Source organism: Nicotiana sylvestris, chromosome 9 (assembly GCF_000393655.2).
Source record: "Nicotiana sylvestris chromosome 9, ASM39365v2, whole genome shotgun sequence".
NCBI classification, from domain to species: domain Eukaryota; kingdom Viridiplantae; phylum Streptophyta; class Magnoliopsida; order Solanales; family Solanaceae; genus Nicotiana; species Nicotiana sylvestris.
In genome coordinates this window covers 100846383-100865248 of record NC_091065.1, presented here as the reverse complement: position 1 = coordinate 100865248, position 18866 = coordinate 100846383, and the positions used below count along the sequence as shown (strand labels likewise).

Below are 18866 nucleotides of genomic sequence, written 5' to 3'. Positions count from 1 at the left end.
CTACTGAGATTCCCGTATGATAGGGAACTTTCAGGCTTGGCGACCGTTTTTGGCTTTTCTTCTATCTCGGCAATGGCTGCAATGGCCTTCAGTGCCGGATCGAATTCCTCATTGTAAGCAGGCAACGGATTGTTCGTCACATCAGGAGCCTCTTCGTCCCGAAGAACGATTCTTTCAGCTTCGATCAAGTCTTCAATTACCCTTTTGAGGGTCCAACAGTCCTCTATACTGTGTCTCTCTGCTTCAGAGTGGTATTCACATCTAGCATCAGCTCGGTGCGAGGGAAACTCGGGGTTTGGCCGGTTTTGGGCTACTAGCTGCACTAGACCTCACCTGACTAGCTTTTGGAACAAGCCCGGGTATGATTCACCAATAGGGGTGAACTTATTCCTTTTGAAAGGCTCTCTTGAGCGAGGATTGTACCAGAACATTTGACTGGGGATTATATGGAGCTTGATAAGGATGTGCATTTCTGGGAGGTAGAGCTCGATTTTGTATATAATGTTGTGGTCGCGTCCAAGGTTGCACGTTCATTACCGCAAACCAACAAAACCAACCACCTGAACAGAACCTGGCTAATTTGCTCAAACCACAACCTTGTTAGTTTTGAGACATTTAACATATAAGAAATCGCACGTTGGGATGCAATGCACCTAACAGTTAAACGCTTCTACCATGTGTTTGAACGGTTGCATGTTTCATCCCGGCCTTAACTAACCTTTTCAGTATGTACCTCTTTTCTTTCATTTCTGCCTCTCTTTAATCACTCTTGATTTTTTTAATTTCGTTTCTATCGCTTTTTTATTTTTTGGCACTCTTTTTTTTGTCACTCTTTTTTTTTGGTCACTTTTTTTCACTCAATTTTTCTTTCTTTTTTTTTTTCAGTTTATTTTTCACTCAATTAATTTTATGGCTATGATCGAATCCTATGAGGATTGCCTATGTATCATGACGTCGCATGAATCAGATCTTGCGTAGTTCAGAAAAATCGAGAATGGAGTAAATAAGCTAACTCTTCTTCTTTTTTTTTTTTTTTTTTACTTTTATAAAACTCGAACCATGAAAGCTTTAAGAAAAAGAAAAAGATTTTTTTTGAATTTTTTGTTTTGTTTTTTTTTCCAAAAGAAATGCTTTAAAAGAAGAAAGGAAATATTTTTTTTGGATTTTTGATTTTGATATTCCTTTTTGAAAGAAAGACTTCTAAAACTTCCTTTTCTTTTGATTTGAACTTTGGGAATTTAAAGGTATAAAAAAATATTTTTTTGTGAATTTTTATTTGTTTTCTTTTTTCTAAAGAATAAAGAAAATATTTTTAGATTTTGGATGTTGCCTCTTAATTTTTGAAAGAGTAACTTTTAAGAAAATACTTTGGGATTTCAGAGTTTTTTTAAAAAAAAATTACAAAAGTACTTCTAAAGAAAAACGAAAATATTGGACTTCAATTTTTCAAATTTTTATGACTTTTACGAAAGAAAGACTTTTAAAGAAGGAAAAGAATACATATATTTTTTTTGGATTCTATTTTTTTTTATTTTGTTTTCACTTTTGGGAAAAATACTTCAAAATAAAGGAAACCCGTAGTTTGTATTTTGATTTTTCTTTTTATTTCTTTTTTCAGTATGAATGACTTCAGAAAGAAGGAAACTATTTTTTGAGTTTAAAAATCTCTTTTTTTTAATTTTCTAAGGAAATGCTTATTATTAAAGGAAAATATTTTTGGATTTTTGAAAATTGGGGGCCGGAACTGATGAGGTTTGCCTACGTATCTCACATCCGGTGAGAATTAGACCCGCGTGGTTCTGCTAGTTTTGACAGAACAAGGGAAGCATGTCACTTAAAAATTTTGGCTCATTTTGAAATGACTTTTCCTTTTCTTTTTTTTTTCAAAATTTCGGCAGAGTTTCAGGATTTTAAAATACACACCTCACTCTTGGTTTATTTTTTTGATTTTTTCTTTCTATATTCTAGAAGTCGGTCAACATGTAAGCCGAAACAAATAAATGTACAAGTAGCACGTAAAATGCATCAAGATGATCTTTTAATTTTTAGGTACAACTATCCTAGACGGACCCAACCCTGTGTTGAGTCCCTAAAGTCAAATGTGCTTGATGCAAACAAGCGTTCCTGCTAGGGATCCGACATGAGGCTATGTTATTCTAGGTTTAAAACCTGGATGCATTGATCTAGACCTAGCTTACCCAAACGGACAGCTCGAGCCGGGGGAGGGGGGAGGCAGCGTACCGGGAATACAGAAGCTTCACTGGCTTTGCAATTTATCCGAACCTCGTTCTAAAATTAGGATATGACTCTAACAGAAAAGAAGTCACGCGAAGTGCACACTTCCTAGATGATTTAGAACACTCAGAGAGAAGAGGGTTTCGTAACAGTTTATATATAATTCAAGCAATATCAAAGCGGTAAAAAGCGGCATTTAGCACATTAGGCTCATACACATAAAGATCAGATAATAAATAAAGCCAAGTATAATAGTTATTCTAAGCTCGAATTCTTGAACCCTGAACTAGAGATTCTGGGTTCTTGTCCCCAGCAGAGTCGCCAGAACTGTCACACCTCCTTTTTTCCGAGGGGGATAGGGAGTTTTTCCGATTGAAGTGACATAAATTGAAATGAGATTATTTATTTAATTTTAGAGTTGCCACCTGGAATAATTTTATGGTGTCCCAAGTCACCGATTTATTTTAAAATCCCAATTCGAGGAAAATTGACTCTTATTATGGTCCGCGAATACAGAAGACCGGGTAAGGAATTCTGTTAACCCGGGAGAAGGTGTGAGGCACTCCCGAGTTTCGTGGTTTTAGCACGGTCGCTCAACTATTAATAATTTGTCTAATTATTTAATTTATTACATGTTTTAAAACGATTGTGCATTTTTTACTTTTTAACCATTTTTAATTATTTATGAATTTTATTTAAATAAGTCCCGATGTCGCGCACTTATTGTTTTGGAACACATTGTGAACCATGTCACATAAAATGCACCTGCGGTTTACAACATATTTATTTTATTATTGTTTGAAGTTGTGATCGGGTCACATGAAATGCACACCCGAGTTTGGATTTACGTATCGTGACCATGTCACGGGAACCGTACCCATGACCACGTTGACTCATTTACGCGCCTAGAGCAAACTACAAAAATTCATAAATTATTTTCCTAAGACCAGTTTGAAATTATTGTAGGGCCAAGAGTTTATGGATATGGGATTATAAAAAACTAAACATGGACGGCTAACATGGTATATGACGGAATAATTCTAAAAAAAAACTAACATAAAGCAAGTAAGCAAATGCAACTGAATAAACCATATACTAGTGACATAATGCTTAAAACACTCAAAGAGGCAAAAGAAGAATTTATAAACCATAAGAACTAATTAACGAGTCCAAAATCATATATCAAACATAAATGACGAACTCAAAAATACTTAAACAAATCAAGTCATGCTTTTAATCATGGAATCAAACTGGAAATACCGAAATGACATGAAAATGGACCTTTGTATTGATGAACAAAGCAGGAAATTTGCAACTTAATCGGAATAACAAAGCAACAATCGTTGGACTAAAATGCCGAAATTACGAACTGGAACCTCAAACAAGACCTCGACTCTGGACGAGTGTTAGAAAGAGACATGGCTAGGACTGCAGGACGATTCCATCGCTGTCGAATTTGAACAATTCCTTGGTTGATTTAAGAGCTTCCTTCAAGGAAACAAGTGCTTTCATTGTATCTTAAGAAACTGCCACGCCATTGTCTCAAATCTCTTTGAATATTGCAATCAATAACTTGAGCCTCCTTCCAAGATTGCAGTACTCTTTCTTCACTGAAATCCTTCAAAGTCTAGTTGTGACTGATTTCTGAAAATGAGGAATTGGGTGAGGCTCTTAGCTTTTGGACTTCCGTTCTCTGCTTTTTTTTGTTTGGTGCGACCAACTTAGGGTGTAGGTATTAGGAGATTAATAGGTGGAAGAGATAAGGATTGGGAGTGCGATTATCTAGGGTAGGTGTTATTTGTAGGAAATTGCTAGGAAAGTACATGTGAATTAGATGATAAGAGAGAATCCTTTTCCATGCGACAATTTTCCATTGGCTCTTTTTCTTTTCTTTTCTTGATAATTACTAAAAAAATCTACTCCTACTAAATAAGTAAATAAAAAGCAAACTAATTACTACACTCAATATTTATTTCTCAAAAACCTCTCACTTAAAATTAAACTAATCTAAAGAAAATTATATCGCTTTTTTTGTTGAAACTTTTCTTTCTTTGTAAAATGAAAAAGATAAAACTAATACTTTAAAAATATATAACTCTTTTTTTTTTGTAATTTTCATACTATCTAAAATAAACCTATAAAAAGGTGAAATAAAATTAGAATATTAAAATTAAACTTAAAATCTATTTAAATACTAAAAGTGAGTGAAAAAATCAAATATGGTAAAAAATTAGGTGCTCACAGATGTTATGGTAGGATGCTCTTCTATGTGTCGGGGCAGTGAATGACTTTAAAGGAGGTTTACTGAGTCATGATTGAGATTCGGTATCTTATTTCCGGCGGAGGAAAGGTAGTCAGACTATAAATATTCAGGTTTCGGTTGATGGAGTAACGAGACTTGGTATTTTCGAGCGTGGTAGAACTTTCATCTCTAATGTGGTGGCATTGTCCTTGTTGAATACCTTAAGTTCGTCGGTGTTATGATTTTCTTCAATTCGCCTTTGGGGCTGAGTAGCGTGAAATAGTGTCGGAGAAGCGGCTATCAGAGATCGCGGTGTGCGGTGATTCAGGTTTGAATCTGTGTTCCTAGTGTTGATGGCTCGAGAAAGATGATTCTCGGAAAGGTTTAAAGTTAGTAGCGATCTATTGGTTCAAGTGTTATAGAGATAGATTTTGATTTAAGGCAATAACCGGGCAACGAAGGATGAGGAAGGACATGTGGGAAGTGTTATGCGGTGGTTAAATTTCTAGAAGGCCAAGTGTAAGAAGCAGAAGTCGAATAATTGCTTAAGGGAGAGGGTTTGACCAAAGTGGGAGAGTGGCAGAGTAGAATTTGGGTTATGTGGTAGGATGACTGCATGCCTTGAGAAAAGTTTAGAGTGATTTGGGATTCATGGTGGGCAGCGGCTAGATCCACGGAATTTATTTGGAATATTGGCTATTATACGGGGGATATTAGATACGACAGGCAGGATCTGCTTGATAAGAAGAAGAATACCACATAACTTTGGATTGTAATATATTATCGCACCTTTAGTTAGTGATCATGAGGAGTGAACGGACTTGTACAACTGGTCAATGAGCACAGGCTCAGGTGGGATTATCTCCTGCAAGCAGGTTAGTGGCTGCGTGGTGTTGACAAAGCTTCTGCGAAGAATTCTACTGGCCATCCGGTAAGAGGTCGAATATGTGAATGTGGTTAGTTATCCAGAGTGTTCATGAAATGTTTAACAGAAAGATTTTGAGGCATTTGGCGGGGCGATTGTGCAAGATCATGTCAGTAGGGGATATGGAATCCTGGTGGGTTCCAGAGTTCTATAATGGTAGCTTCAAGCTAAGTGGGAAAGCCCCACCGCCTACGATTGGATTGCATGGTTATTTACTTGTGAGGTTTCTATTTATTGGAATATTGGTGGGTTATTACGACTAAGGGAAGAGAACATCAGTGGTGATTTGAGCAAAGGCTTTGAGGAATGTGTGCTATAATTGGCCTTATGAATTGTTTACAGGCTTTTGGAAGACTTAGGATTTATGCTTCATGTAGAGGTGATTTACAAGAAAGGTGATTCAGCCGGGTGCTTCTTTGAGAGGGTGTTCATGTGCTAGAGAAGCCTTGGGGGTTTGATTATATTCGGGACCAAGTCAGAGTGGGTGACTCTCCACAACGGTCCTAGTGGATTCAAAAGTTAAGATGCGGTGCTTGAGGATTTCGAGTACGTAGTGTGGTTGAATATCGAGCTTTTGTAATGGATTATGAAAAGTGCTTGGAGTGTTCTATGTTAGCTTCGGTCTGCGGTGCAACGTAAGAGGAATGGGAGAAAATGACTTCGAATTCATGGAGGAATTATCAGGAGAGGTGTACCAGTTGAAGATACGAATATGCGCGTAAGACGGGTACGAGATGGTTCGTGGGTTTTGAGACAATATGGTCTCGTGAAATAAGGTCACTTAGGATGAGTGTGGATTTGGGTTCGTTATATTTTGAATGGAGCTATTATTATTTCTAAGGAAAGTCCGGAGTAAATTAGAAGAAGTCGAATCCATTAGCAATGGTTGAATTGGCATGATGGTAGCAATGATCAGTTCCTTCAGCGGGTTAAGTTATACATGTGAATTGTGGCGATACGTGCGAGGCTTGACAACCGCTGTAATTGAATTTATTTGGAGGCATTCGAGTATTGTAGCTTATTATGTGTAGACGGATCCAGGAAGAATAATGGTGGTTTAGACCACTACTCGAGGTTTGTATTTTTCTATGGTAATGGGAATTCAGTCACGTGTTGCAATGGTTCCCCTGAAATGAGTTAAGAGAGAGGTTTCTATATGATGAAGTGTGTACCCTATTAGTGGTTCAGGAGTTATGATGAAATTCTTGTACTCTTGCGTATTGGCATGATTAGGTGCAGTGGGTAGCATGAGAATTAGAAGTTGAGGATCAAGGTTGCAGTTCGATGTTGACAAGAATGTCACAAGCTCGGATGAGCAGGAAAAGATTCAGATGGTTAAAGTAAGTTGGTATTGTCTCTAGCGTCACCTGAGATCAGTGTCTTGTGTAAGAGGTTTTGCGTACTGATTGCAGATTCTTGATTTGCTTTACAGCATTAGTGTAGCCGGTGGTATGGAGGTGCAGACTTGATGTTTGGTGCGGAAGGTCGTGGGAGCGTATCCCATGGGAAGATTATATAAGTGTGACATGTAGTCACTTGAATGATTGAAGATTTAAAACCAAGTGTGGAGATTTTTGGTACTATCGCTAATGTGAGATGTTATGCCCGAAGGGCTCTTGGTTCGTTTGGTTGTGGACTGTGGAAGTATGTTCTGGATTTGATGGTTGTCCTTGTGCATCAGGTGTTATTGTGGATCCTTGAAAGGTTATTAGTTTAGTGCAGTGCCAGAATCGGTTGGAGGTCCGTGGATGGATCTAAATATGAATCTGGGCTCTATATCAGGCCGGATATGTTCATTTCAGCTTAACGTTATTTTCGGAGGAATCTCGAGCCAAGATGTTATTTCGTCGTTGGCTATTTCGTGTAATGCTATATTGTGCCGTGTGATTTGTGAAACGGCTTGATAAATTTCTTACACGAGTTCATTATTAGCATTCTTTCTTAATCCCTATTAATTAGCTACATGAAAAGAAAAGAAACAAGGATTTGGGGTCTGTACACACCCCGTGCAAAGTTTTGGGCATATTTTCCAACATCTACGAAGCTTAAGGGGGAGGTAGGAGTAACTTTTGCTTTGAATGAAAGTCCCTTCTTGCAAAATGTTCATTGCAATTTGCAACCTGTGAAAATGAAGCCGAGACTCGCTGCTTCAATTTCTGCTTTAATGGCCGGTAAAAATCTCTGTAAAACCCTAACTTTTTACTATTTTTCATATAACTCTCTTCCCGTTAAACTGTTTTTCCTCCGCCGCAGGTGGACGTACCGGAATTTGCAAAGCCATTTCCGGCATCTTACCGGAATCTCAAACGTTCAGCGGCTTTGGCCGAAACTGCAGCAGGTAAAATACGATTTAAAGCTTATGATTTAATAGCTTCTTTCTTGGTAGTTTTACAAATAAAGATTAAGCAACGGTAAAAATCGAAGTATGAAAAATTTTCTGCTTCAGTGTGCCAATAGTAGGAGGATTAATAGCCTACCTATATCCCTTTTACAATTTTATTCTAGTTATTAATGCTAATATAGATTCTTTAAATGCGAAAATTATCAAAAAAATAAATAAATCATTTTTAGCATTGACTAATATCACTGCAATTTTTACACTATCAAGGCAATTTAATTGCTTATAGCGGGTTATCACTCTATTTTCCAGGTTACCATATTAGACTTGATATGAATAGTTTACCTGTTTCTATATGTCAATTTTAGTTGATGGTCAGAAAAATTTATACAATGTCATTGCACATAACTTGAACTCTCTCTGTCGTAATTCGTCTTGATATTTTCACTATGAATTATAGTTAATCTATTCGTTGTTTTTCATTATTTACTAAGGAGACGAAGTTAATTGTCAATTGAAATTTAAATCACATGTAATGAGAACAAAAGAGAGAAGCGTTGACATGAGTGTCTTTTCTCCTAGAGAGAGGGTACAAAAACCAACGCCAAGTTTTGCAATATTCTGAATGCATTTTAGCTGAAATCTTGTAGGAGTAATTGGTAACTAGGACAGTTATGTAATTTTTACTTCAATGATATAGATGCTGTAGCACCCAAGGGTGTTGCCTTGTTGTCAATGAAGTGGGTTGAGAACCATGAGGTCTCAGGTTCAAATCCCAGCGAAGACAAAAACACTAGATGATTTTTCCCATCTGTCAAAACCTTGTTGGACAGGGTCACATGGTATCTATTGTTGGTGGGAGGTAGCAGGTATCACGTGGAATCAATCGAGGTGCGCGCAAGCTGGCCCAGACACCATGGTTATTAAAAAAAAAAGATATGGATGTTGTTACTACTTACTAGAAGCATGCCAATGCAACCTAGGAATATGCATAGAGCAGGATATAGGGATGTTAAGATTGGTTTACCCCAAGAAGCCACATTATAGATTAACCAAAATATAATGGATGGACGATGAAGCAGATTCAGTTGTTGTCTTTCCTTAGACCATTCCCTCTTTTACTATAGTGGAGATTATTGAACATGCTCATAAGACAACAGAAGAATGAATGTTTTCTTCTGCAGAGGTATAAATAGCAATTGGGCTGTATTACGCCGACTCTGGTTCTAAGCATCCTTTCTTCCCTGCTATGCTTAGGAAGTTATGTGGATCCTTTTGAGTGCTAAATTGATGCCTAATTGAGATTCAGGTGTTTAGTGCGTAACTTACAGTTTAGGAATAGTTATTCTCCAGAGCCTGCTGAAAATCTGCCAATTTTTTGCAATTCAGTCACAAAGGGCCGCTCGACACTCAAACCCTCACCATACTACATAAAGGGTGGGGTAGATTTCCTCTTATCTATCTCTGTATACAGTGCTTGTGGATAAGCATTCACATAGGTCGCGTGTTATTCAGTAAGTACCCTGTGCATATAAAGTATCTCCAAAAGCTTGTCATGGATATGTTCTTTGGCTGGTATATGAATTAAAAGGAAAAGGTTTCCAGCTGTATGAGTGTGAATGCATAATAGTCATTCAGAGTCTCTCTTTTGACCTTTCCTTCCTCAATTGGTATTCTTGTCTAATTCATCAGTCATTGACAAGGTGGGTTGCTTTGATGGTAAGCACCCTCCACTTCCAACCAAGAGGTTGTGAGTTCGAGTCACCCCAAGAGCAAGGTTGGGAGTTCTTGGAGGGAAGGATAACGAGGGTTTATTGGAAACAGTCTCTCTACCCTAGGGTAGGGGTAAGGTCTGCGTACACACTACCCTCCCCAGACTCCACTTGTGGGATTATACTGGGTTGTTGTTGTTGTTGTCTAATTCATCAGTCATTCTCATTGCTCACTAAATATGGATTCTAGTGTTATTGGTTTAATATAGTTTTTCTATTCTCTATCATGCATCTACATTCTACCGCATACTTTGTAGAATGTATTTGTGTTCATGTATAAATCCAGACTATCCCATATGTTTGGATAACTTCTGCATAAAAATAGCAAGGGTTGGTTTGTTTTGTGTGTTTGTTCGAGTTCAAAATCATTGGCCTATCCACAGTGAATTCAATCCAAAGTTACTTAACGTTTAGAAATTGAATGGATAGCTCCCTCTATTGTTTTTTTTTTATAAGCAATAAGCAATGTGGAAGCTCCCTCTGATGGGCTTAGATTGCAAAGTTAAAATCGATTATGCAATTATGCACAGATCCCATAATTATGTCATTGAGATTAATAATAGGGTTGTTTGGCTCCTACAGCCTTTTGGTTATGCATCAAAAAAAGCTGGCATTTGCTGTTCGGCAAACAAAATCTGTCTCATAGAGCAGATGAATTGATTTGGGATTGAGGCACAGTTGATTGATGAGATAACAGAGGGAAAACGGTGAACTAGATCTAATGTGTTTGATTAAATACTTCCCCTGTCTCATTTTGGTGTCCCATTTTGTTTGGCACGATTATTAAGGTAAGAACATCTAGTTGAAAATGAGGCCAAAATTGTAGTATATAAAGTGAACTTAAAGAAATTTGAACTTTGTGCTGTTCAAATGTGGGCTATGCAGCACCTTTTAAACAACAGAATGTAGAATATTGAAAGAATATTAAGTTCTTTTTTTTAATTGCAAAAAATTGAACCATTTCTCGATTTGTGCATGTCATCCTTGCGTAGGAGCCATACTAATCTTCTCCGTATCAGACGAATTTTATCAGATGTCGCCGAAGGGACAAATAGTTAACACAATTTTGGAATAGGGTTGTAAATCTTTGCAATTAATACCTTTGCACAATAGGTGAAAATGGGTACAGAAGTGGAGATAAAGTTGATTTGGAAAAATGTGAACTTTTTTTGCTCAAAAATGGGTCCAACAACCATTTTATGAATAGAATATTTGATGAAATTTTTTATGAATGGATGAAAAAGGTAATAAACTCCATCAGAATATGTTGACAATTTTGGAACAACCTAAAATAGAAATAGATAAATTTGTTAGTATGAAGGAAGTAGTAATTAGTAAATCTGCAGAGATAACACCTTTGCACAATAGTGTTCAGGTGAAGGCCAACAAATAATCAGTGCATGGAGAAAACCAAGGGCAAGTTGCAGAAACTTAAAGTACTGAATGTGTCAAAAGCATAGCAAAGACCTCTTGGCATAATAGCTAGTGAAAAGGATAAACTACCTTCTTAAAGGCTCAATAGCTTTCAGCATAATTATTTAGATGAACAGTTAAAATAGTATCGGGAGGTTTTAGTTTAGGAGAATTATTATTTGCTAAGCTGGGCAGGTACATGAGAAATACTTCGGGTGTATCAAAGTTGGAAGGCAAAGAAAGGACAAAAAAGACCTTGGTATTTTGTCTGTACCCTCTCTTTCATGCTAGGTCAACCTGTGGATTTTCCTGTATAGTGTGGATTTTATAGACATTAATATTCTTAGTATTTAAGGCCAAATGCCATGCGTTCTTATTGATTATTGTACTATTCTTACACCTTAAAGTTGACCAGCTTCCAGTTCCAAAGATTTAAGAGCTCAAAGGGTTTACAATTTGTCTGTGATGACGATGATGACTTCTCAGAATTGGGTTCTCCAGTAGAAAGAGCCATTGGGCAGCTGAAGTTAGCGACGGAGAAGCCTGACCCTTTTGTGGTATGCCTTTCTGATTTTATTAAGAGCAATACATTATATGTCCATATAGGACTTCTTACTATTGGGTACGTGGACTGATTTGTTTAAAGATGTTACCAATACCTTTTGAGCCACAGAAACATGATAATGGTAGAAAAGTATCTTCAAGCAAGTCTTCTCGCAGTGAAAGCAAGCAAAGCAGAAAAGGCAGAATCTTAAATCTTGATAAACCACATCAAACTTCTTGTGAGTTTGGCAATGGTGATGATGCTTCTGGATCGATTTATACAACTTCTGATGCTGCTAGGATGAATGGTCGGAGGTCAATATCAGTTGGGAATGTACCTTCTACCATCAGCCTTTCTCAGCTTGTAGAAGCAGTTTCAGTCTTTGGAAAGGTCTGCACTACGTCAGTCCGGGATCTGCCTGATGGGCTTAACTGTTGGGACATCCAATTCGAGGTATCCTATTGATTCTGGAACTTCTGCCTAAATTCTCCTCATTGAGGAAAAGTTTGTTTATTAACTGTTGTTAACTGTTGGCAAGAGCTTAGAATCCTGCAACAGAGCAATTAGGGCTGGTGCGTTAACTCTTGGGGAGACTCGTCTTCAAATCCGTCCTCTGCGGGCTTCGATTATTGTTACTATCAGGATTAAAGGCATATCCGGAGTTGCTTCCATTGGTGAGATATACTCAATCTGTAAAGTTGGCACAACAGAAGGATTGGCATGGGTAAGCAAGGATAGTGTTGATGCCTTATTTACAGTTGAGACTGACACGGAATCACAGTCAATCCTCAAAAAGTAAGTGGTGGTTCAACCTGGAATAGAAATGTTTTACTGTTACTGCATTCATCTGTTGTAACTCTTATAGGTTAGGGGGCCGGGTTATTTTTTTATTACTTTGCCATGTCAAAAGTATAAAACTATTCTCATGGTTTCCTTTCGGAAGAAGTTGGAGCGGAGAATTGAATCCAGAAACCGCTTCTCTTTATTACTGCATCAGCATTAATCATGTTCCTCAATGTTCCATGTAGTTTTTCACCGACTCTTAGCATCATTACTCCATATTGTTTGCATATTCTTAACTATGAGAAGACTCATATTGACATCTGATCATTGAATAATATATCTTCCTCTTTTCCTTAGCAAAACATATTCTCTTCCATTATTGGTGGACACTGGTTGATAACCTATGGTATTTCAACTATCTTTTGGTCAAGAACTTTAATTATGCCAATCTGAAATCAAGTTTCTGACTTTCTGTTCATCTTGTTTCCAATTTAATCTTGCCTTTGCTATAGTTGATGGGAATACACTTGGTGTAACTTTCTTATGCATTTTTCTCTTCTTAGGTTAAATGGTACTACTGTTGGTGGTCATCGCCTGTCAGCTTCTTTACTACCTTGCAACTCATCCTTTGGTTCCATGTCTGAAAGTGAGGATGCTAGATGCAAGATGGGTTTACAAATTAGTAGTTACTTGACAGTACTCAAATTGCAACTTGAGGAAAAGAAAGTGCATTTGGAGGATCTTCAGATGCTGCATGAGGGAATAATGCACCTTGAAGATCTGCCTTCCAACATCGATTAATCTGACATTTGATTCATGATTTTCAAACTGTCTTCTCTATTCAAGAATGTTCACTTGCTAACAACAGGGTCACTCTCTTCAAGCCTCTCTGTACCCCCTTTCCGCAACCCCTTCGTGTGCCCCCTTGCCCTTGCTTTTAGTTGCTGAAATGAGCCTAACAAGATGACGGGGCCATTCGGACAAACCCCAAGTCAATGTCCCTTCCTTTTGTCTATACTTTTTACAGCCTCATTTCTAGTAACTGAAAACGCTGTTATTGGGGGAATCCTTTTGAGTTTTGAAAAATCTATTGATGATTTGTTTGTGGTGGTGGTTACCATTGATTGCTAACCGGTGCTTGGTTCTTCATTGCCAGTGGCTATCTCCTCCCCTATTCCACTTTTAATTTCGTTAAATAAACTTGGTTTCATATTAGATTACCCAACTGCAGGGGTAGGAAAAATTGCTCTGTGGACGTATTCAAAGAAAGAAAAATGAAACTCTTTGAGTTACTTTGGTACACCCTGAATATTCAACTGGTTGAAGACTACTTTGTAAACACGAGGGACTATGGGAGTGTGTGGGACAAGTTTGAGAACACAGGAAATTTTAGAGTAGAATAGAGAAAAGGAAAAGGAAATCGAATTGGCCTGGACTTCTCGGATGCCTTATCATCATATTTATTACCAGACACTGAGATCTAGTTGACATGCAGTTTATACTAAGTAATTAATATTTACTTGGTTTCTCACTGAGACATTTTTTATACTTGTGTTTCTATTCAATGGTTTTTCAACTAGGAAATGAAAAATTTGAGAGAGTAGTAGAGGTAGCATGGAAGTAAGGAGGATAAGGCAAGAATGACACAAATAATGAGGGAATTCTGTGAGCAAAGAGTTACGGGCGAAATTCAAAAATAGCTAAATTTACAACTGGTCATTCAAAAATAGCTCAGTTTCAAAAGTAATCGAAATTTAGCCACTTTTCATGTAAAGATAAATCTGAGCGAAAACACTGTTCAAAACCCGAAAAATACGCCAGTATATTATGCTGGAGTTCCAGCATAAGTATACTTGAACTCCAGCATATTATACTGGAGTTCCAAGATAAGTATGCTGGAACTCCAGCATAATATGATGGAGTTCCATCATAAGTACACTAGAACTCCAGTATAATATACTGGAGTTCCAACAAGTATACCGGTCCAGCATAATATGCTAGAGTTCATACACAGGTGCACCGAATTCCAGTATATTTTGCTGGACCGGTCTCTGCGCAGCAAAATAGTGACTATTTTTCATTGACTTGGTAAACGCCGGCTATTTTTGAATGACCAGTCCGAAACTCGCTATACCGTGCTATTTTTACAAGAGTTATAGAACAGGCCCATTTTCGGAAAGTTGTCATCTTTGAGCCTAAAGTGCACAAGCCGTTCACTGAAGTTTTTAGTTGTGCACAAGTGCAGTAATTGAAGTCATTAAGGTCAGGGATAGGGATTGTGTTTAATCTACAGATTCATCTCCTTTCGGCCCCATATTCAAAATTCTACAAGGTCTTTCCCCATTTTCGGGTGCTGATACACTCATTGAGGAGCATTGGTCAATCTTATATTCCCTCTCATCAACTAAAGACTTCATGTAGGAACAAGGCCGGTCCTCGGTCTCCATATGACTAGGCTCCAGCCCTGGACTAAGTTGCACCTCAAATGATGATGGTCCAAGAGGTTGAGTCCTCATTTGCACAGATCGCAAAAGTGCAGCTCTCCTTAAGTCAGCAGAGTGGCATATGTCACTGGGTGATGATGGAAAACGACCTTCAGAATCAGAGCCTCGTTGACGAGGCTGTGAGGATGTGGCAGGAGGGAAGTTGCAGGAATGTGACGGGTATGACGTGGAGGGAGGGCCTGATGAGAACCCATTCAAAGGTCTGTGATATCGGTAGGGTGAGACTGGACTAGTTGGCGTGCTCTCAGATTGGGGGGAGCTGGTAATTGTCAAAGGTTCATAGCATCGTGAGTCATCTGAATCTTCTGACATTGGAGAATACTGAAAGGACATCTCCTCCCTGAAAAAACCAATAATATAAAGTCAAATAAAACTTCATAACAAATAAAAAGGGAGATAGCAAATATAGCATCTTCATCTTCATCTGTCAACTATATCTCATATTCAGATGCATATAAGCAGGGGCAGTACTTTTGGCATGGAGCATGGATTTATGTGTAAAAATTCATTAAAATTGCCCATAACTTTAAAAAATATAATTGGGTTCAAAGCTAAAAACTTTAAAAGTTGAACCTCTAGAGTTCAAATCATGTATCCGCGTCTGCACATAAGTTGTCGGGTTGCAAATAATTAGGACATCCAAAACTCGGGACAGGTAGTCTATCTCTACAAGTGATTCGGGGAGAGATAAAATGAAAATAAATGCTCCTTAAAAGTAACCAGATCCAAAAGCATGTATTGTGATGATTGGTCTATCTACACATTAAAGTGTGTGTCTTCCTCATCGTGTGTGGTTCTGCAAGGGATTAGGGAACACCCCCCCCCCCCGGCCAAAAAATAAAATAGTGGTGCTGTTTTATTTAACAGCAGACTACAGTATCCTTGACATTTGCACGGCACATCAGGTTTTCTTACAACAAAATAGAAGGCAAGTCACTCCATTTCAGATTTTTGGAACTATAATACATACAGCGGTGACCCCTCTGTTACACTTAAAAAATGAGAATAAGGTTTGTACTTCCTTGCTAAACATTTTTTTGCTCTAAACTCCAATTGCCATGACAGGATATACAGAGGGGTCACTGTTAGTTTCATCTAGTAATCTTTTGAAATGTTCGTAATGTCAGTGAAAGTAAAGCTCTCAACACTTTACTTTTCGCAGCAGAATAGCTCGTACAGTCACTACAAGGTTCATAGAGTCATAGTAGATGAATCGAACTAGGATCATCATAGAATCAGCAGAAACTAGTACCCTCTTGAAAAAAGACAGGAGACAGCTCCCAGATGACAAACCGCATCTACCAACTCTAGTTTTCTGTCATTCATCACTCCATTACTGATGAGTGGAAAAGCCGTTATCTTTTGAGCATCTAACTCTACCAGTTTTGAGGTTGCTTTGATTATAAATTATACTAATTTATGTGTCAAATATGCAGACACAGAATCAACACGGCAGAATCCCGTACCACTGTATATTCACTTGCAACTAGATCCATATAAACTGCCATAATATTGTGTTTCCTCAGTTTGCAGATCTTAGGTGTTTTTTTTTGGTACTTCCTACATAGGACCAACTCCTATAGCATAGTATTATGACTATGAAATTTAAGAGGTCAATTTAATGGATTAAATAGAAGACGAAATAGCGAAACTCAAACAGTGGAGTACGCATCATGCTTATGGCAATTTTTATACAAGGGAAATATGTGTAAAAACGTTTGAGCAAGTATTAAAAAAGTTCAGGTGGCTACTCTGCATCTTACCTTGTTTGTTTAATGCTGCCCACTCACACAGGGTAACATATTAGAAAAGGCACCGCCATATTCTCTGATATTATAACAATAAGGCAGGTAAGTTTCAAGTGAAAACTGGAAATGGAAAGGACAGCTACATAGACCGTGCAAGTCATGAAAGTTATTGGATGTTGAAGTCCCAGATCCTTGCTAATCAGATATAGTATAGTTACTTCTTGCTTCATTTTGTTTTATGTGGAGCAGGGTCACGGACCAAGAGAAGCCAGTAGTTCGATTTATCCTTCTAGTAACTTTTGAATTTAACAGTAATAGATGTTAAAGGTCCTACAGAAACCTAATAGAGACCAGCATCAACAAAAGCATAGGCTGCAGTGGAACAATTGATGTACATGGAAGAAGAAAAGCAACTTCTCTGTCTGCTCTCATTCTTGCTCTCTCTCCATTTAACTCCACTACCTCTCAGAAACAAAGTTCAACATAGGTTGTAATAGCCTACATATAAATATTATGTCCCGAGCACCAACATTCAGGTAGAGGTATCAATAAATCTCTCTGGATAATAAACAGTTCTCTCAAGACTCAGCTTACTGTAAGAAGAAAATGTTATTACACTTGGTCTTTAATGGACTCATACAGCTTTTACATTCAAGGTTGATACAGTAATGACCTCACTAGAAAGGACGGAATGAGAGAGATTTCCATTAGAATCCCCACATGCACCACACCTTCCAAAGATTTAGAGTAAGACAAACCTAAAATAATTAGAGATAGAGAGAGTAAAGAACCTAAAAGTAAAGGCCATTTTCCAAAAAAGCAATCTCCCATCTGTAATTGAAATTCATCCCCTCTTTTCTTTCTCCCTTTTTTATATAAGAGAAGAAAGTTTTTAAGCATAAAAATGCATTACTGTGGAAACAGTAAAATATCCAAAAGGAACTAAATATTTTAGCAGTAAAGTCTATAAACTAATGCAAGGTACCGATGAAGAATTCGTCACGTTAAACGCAATCACATGTCAATGGACTATCATGAACATATAACTTAATAAAGGATTTGTACTTGGAGCATAAGCTTAAGGTCAGAGTGTCATTTCAGACTTTCAACAGTCACTGAAGTTGGATTAAAGTTGGAATAAGAAAGTAATTCTCTACATAAAATGAGAAACAGAAATTGCTTAAAATCTGTGTAATTTTCCGTCTTGCAAAATAGTAGAAAGTTCATCACCTGATATAAAGCATGTTTTCGGATCTTGAGGGAGAATCCACTATATTATCTGGTAAGGAGTCTCCCACTGTCAGTCCATTTAAACTTGACGCCATTATCTGCAGAATTCCTCAAGTTACGTCATAAATAGCAAAAGCAACTAGCACACAAAGCCAGTACTCACACGGCAAAGATCATGCGTTTCAAGTACTAGCCGCATATCCATCTTCAAAAATTACAATCAACATAAGAATCTGAAAATAAACATTTACTAGACACTTGTAACTATAATAACCTTGTTAAGAAACCACAATCTTTTGGAATATTCAATCGGTTGCATTTCAATCCTAAACTACTCTTTATCCAAACAAACACTACAGTTTTTACTCTATTCGTCCTCTTTAACACACCGAATTAGATTCGTGGAAACAAATATTAACGGTCGTAATTTGATAAAGAAAATATCACACCGGAACTGAATTATTTATAAATTTGAGTTCATGAAAGTTATATAGAAATGAAATGCTCAAACATGTCGAAACGTCCCAAATAAAAGAGTATTACGTAAATTAAGACAGAGAGAATATGATTAACAAAATCGGCGAGCTTCTAATTTGAAGTCCACATACACATTTCTAAAATAAAAGTAGAATTTTGAGAAGGGGAAACACCTCACTAAGATATCGTTTGTGAGAGTGGAGATTGTCGAGATAAACCTCGTCTTCTGGGTCTCTATTTCTCTTACCACTTGGGGATGCTGTTGCTGCCGTCGCTGGAGCTGACGACGGCGATGAACCCGTCTCCGAGCCCATAATCCCAAAGAGGAAAATCAATCCTTCTTCCCCCTGTTTCTGGAGTCCAATGTCAGACTAAAAAGGTAGAAAACCGATCAAGCACCCAACAAAACCAAAAGTTAACGGCTCTAGTTATCTTTTTTGCTTAAAAATGGCTTTAATTATACAAAAAGGTGAATATTAAATGAAAAAAAATTTCGATACTGGTTGAAATGATGCCAGGTCATTGTGTAAAATTTGGACGGCCGTCCTATTTGGTCGCCCCAATTTAACCTATACCCATTTTTTAAAATTTTTTTAACTTGTACCCAATTTTTAAACAATTTCATCCCCTTTCTCCTCCTCTTCTCCTCCTTCGT

General features: G+C 37.6%; 2 protein-coding genes and 1 non-coding gene across 4 annotated transcripts; 1 reads left to right on the top strand and 2 right to left on the bottom strand.

The window, feature by feature from the left end:
- The first annotated feature begins 7441 nt into the window (after positions 1-7441).
- Positions 7442-13369, top strand: LOC104243812 (uncharacterized). Of its 2 annotated transcripts, none has more exons than XM_009799071.2 (6): positions 7442-7573; positions 7656-7740; positions 11341-11482; positions 11572-11922; positions 12008-12264; positions 12816-13369. In XM_009799071.2, exons 1-6 carry the CDS (start codon positions 7531-7533, stop codon positions 13051-13053), a joined length of 1116 nt encoding a protein of 371 aa, XP_009797373.1. In that variant the 5' UTR covers positions 7442-7530; the 3' UTR covers positions 13054-13369. The 2 variants fall into 2 exon arrangements, with proteins under 2 accessions (XP_009797373.1, XP_009797374.1); XM_009799072.2 differs by having other exon boundaries at positions 7447-7573; positions 11599-11922.
- On the bottom strand, positions 10459-10561 carry LOC138878816 (U6 spliceosomal RNA). Its single transcript, XR_011402592.1, has one exon. It is a non-coding gene; the product is annotated as a U6 spliceosomal RNA (small nuclear RNA).
- A 1052-nt stretch (positions 13370-14421) lies between the features above and the next one.
- On the bottom strand, positions 14422-18641 carry LOC104243811 (uncharacterized). The gene is made up of 3 exons (XM_009799070.2): positions 18385-18641; positions 17735-17832; positions 14422-15096 (listed from the first exon to the last, which is right to left on the bottom strand). Exons 1-3 carry the CDS (start codon positions 18523-18525, stop codon positions 14535-14537), a joined length of 801 nt encoding a protein of 266 aa, XP_009797372.1. The 5' UTR covers positions 18526-18641; the 3' UTR covers positions 14422-14534.
- Positions 18642-18866: the final 225 nt, after the last annotated feature.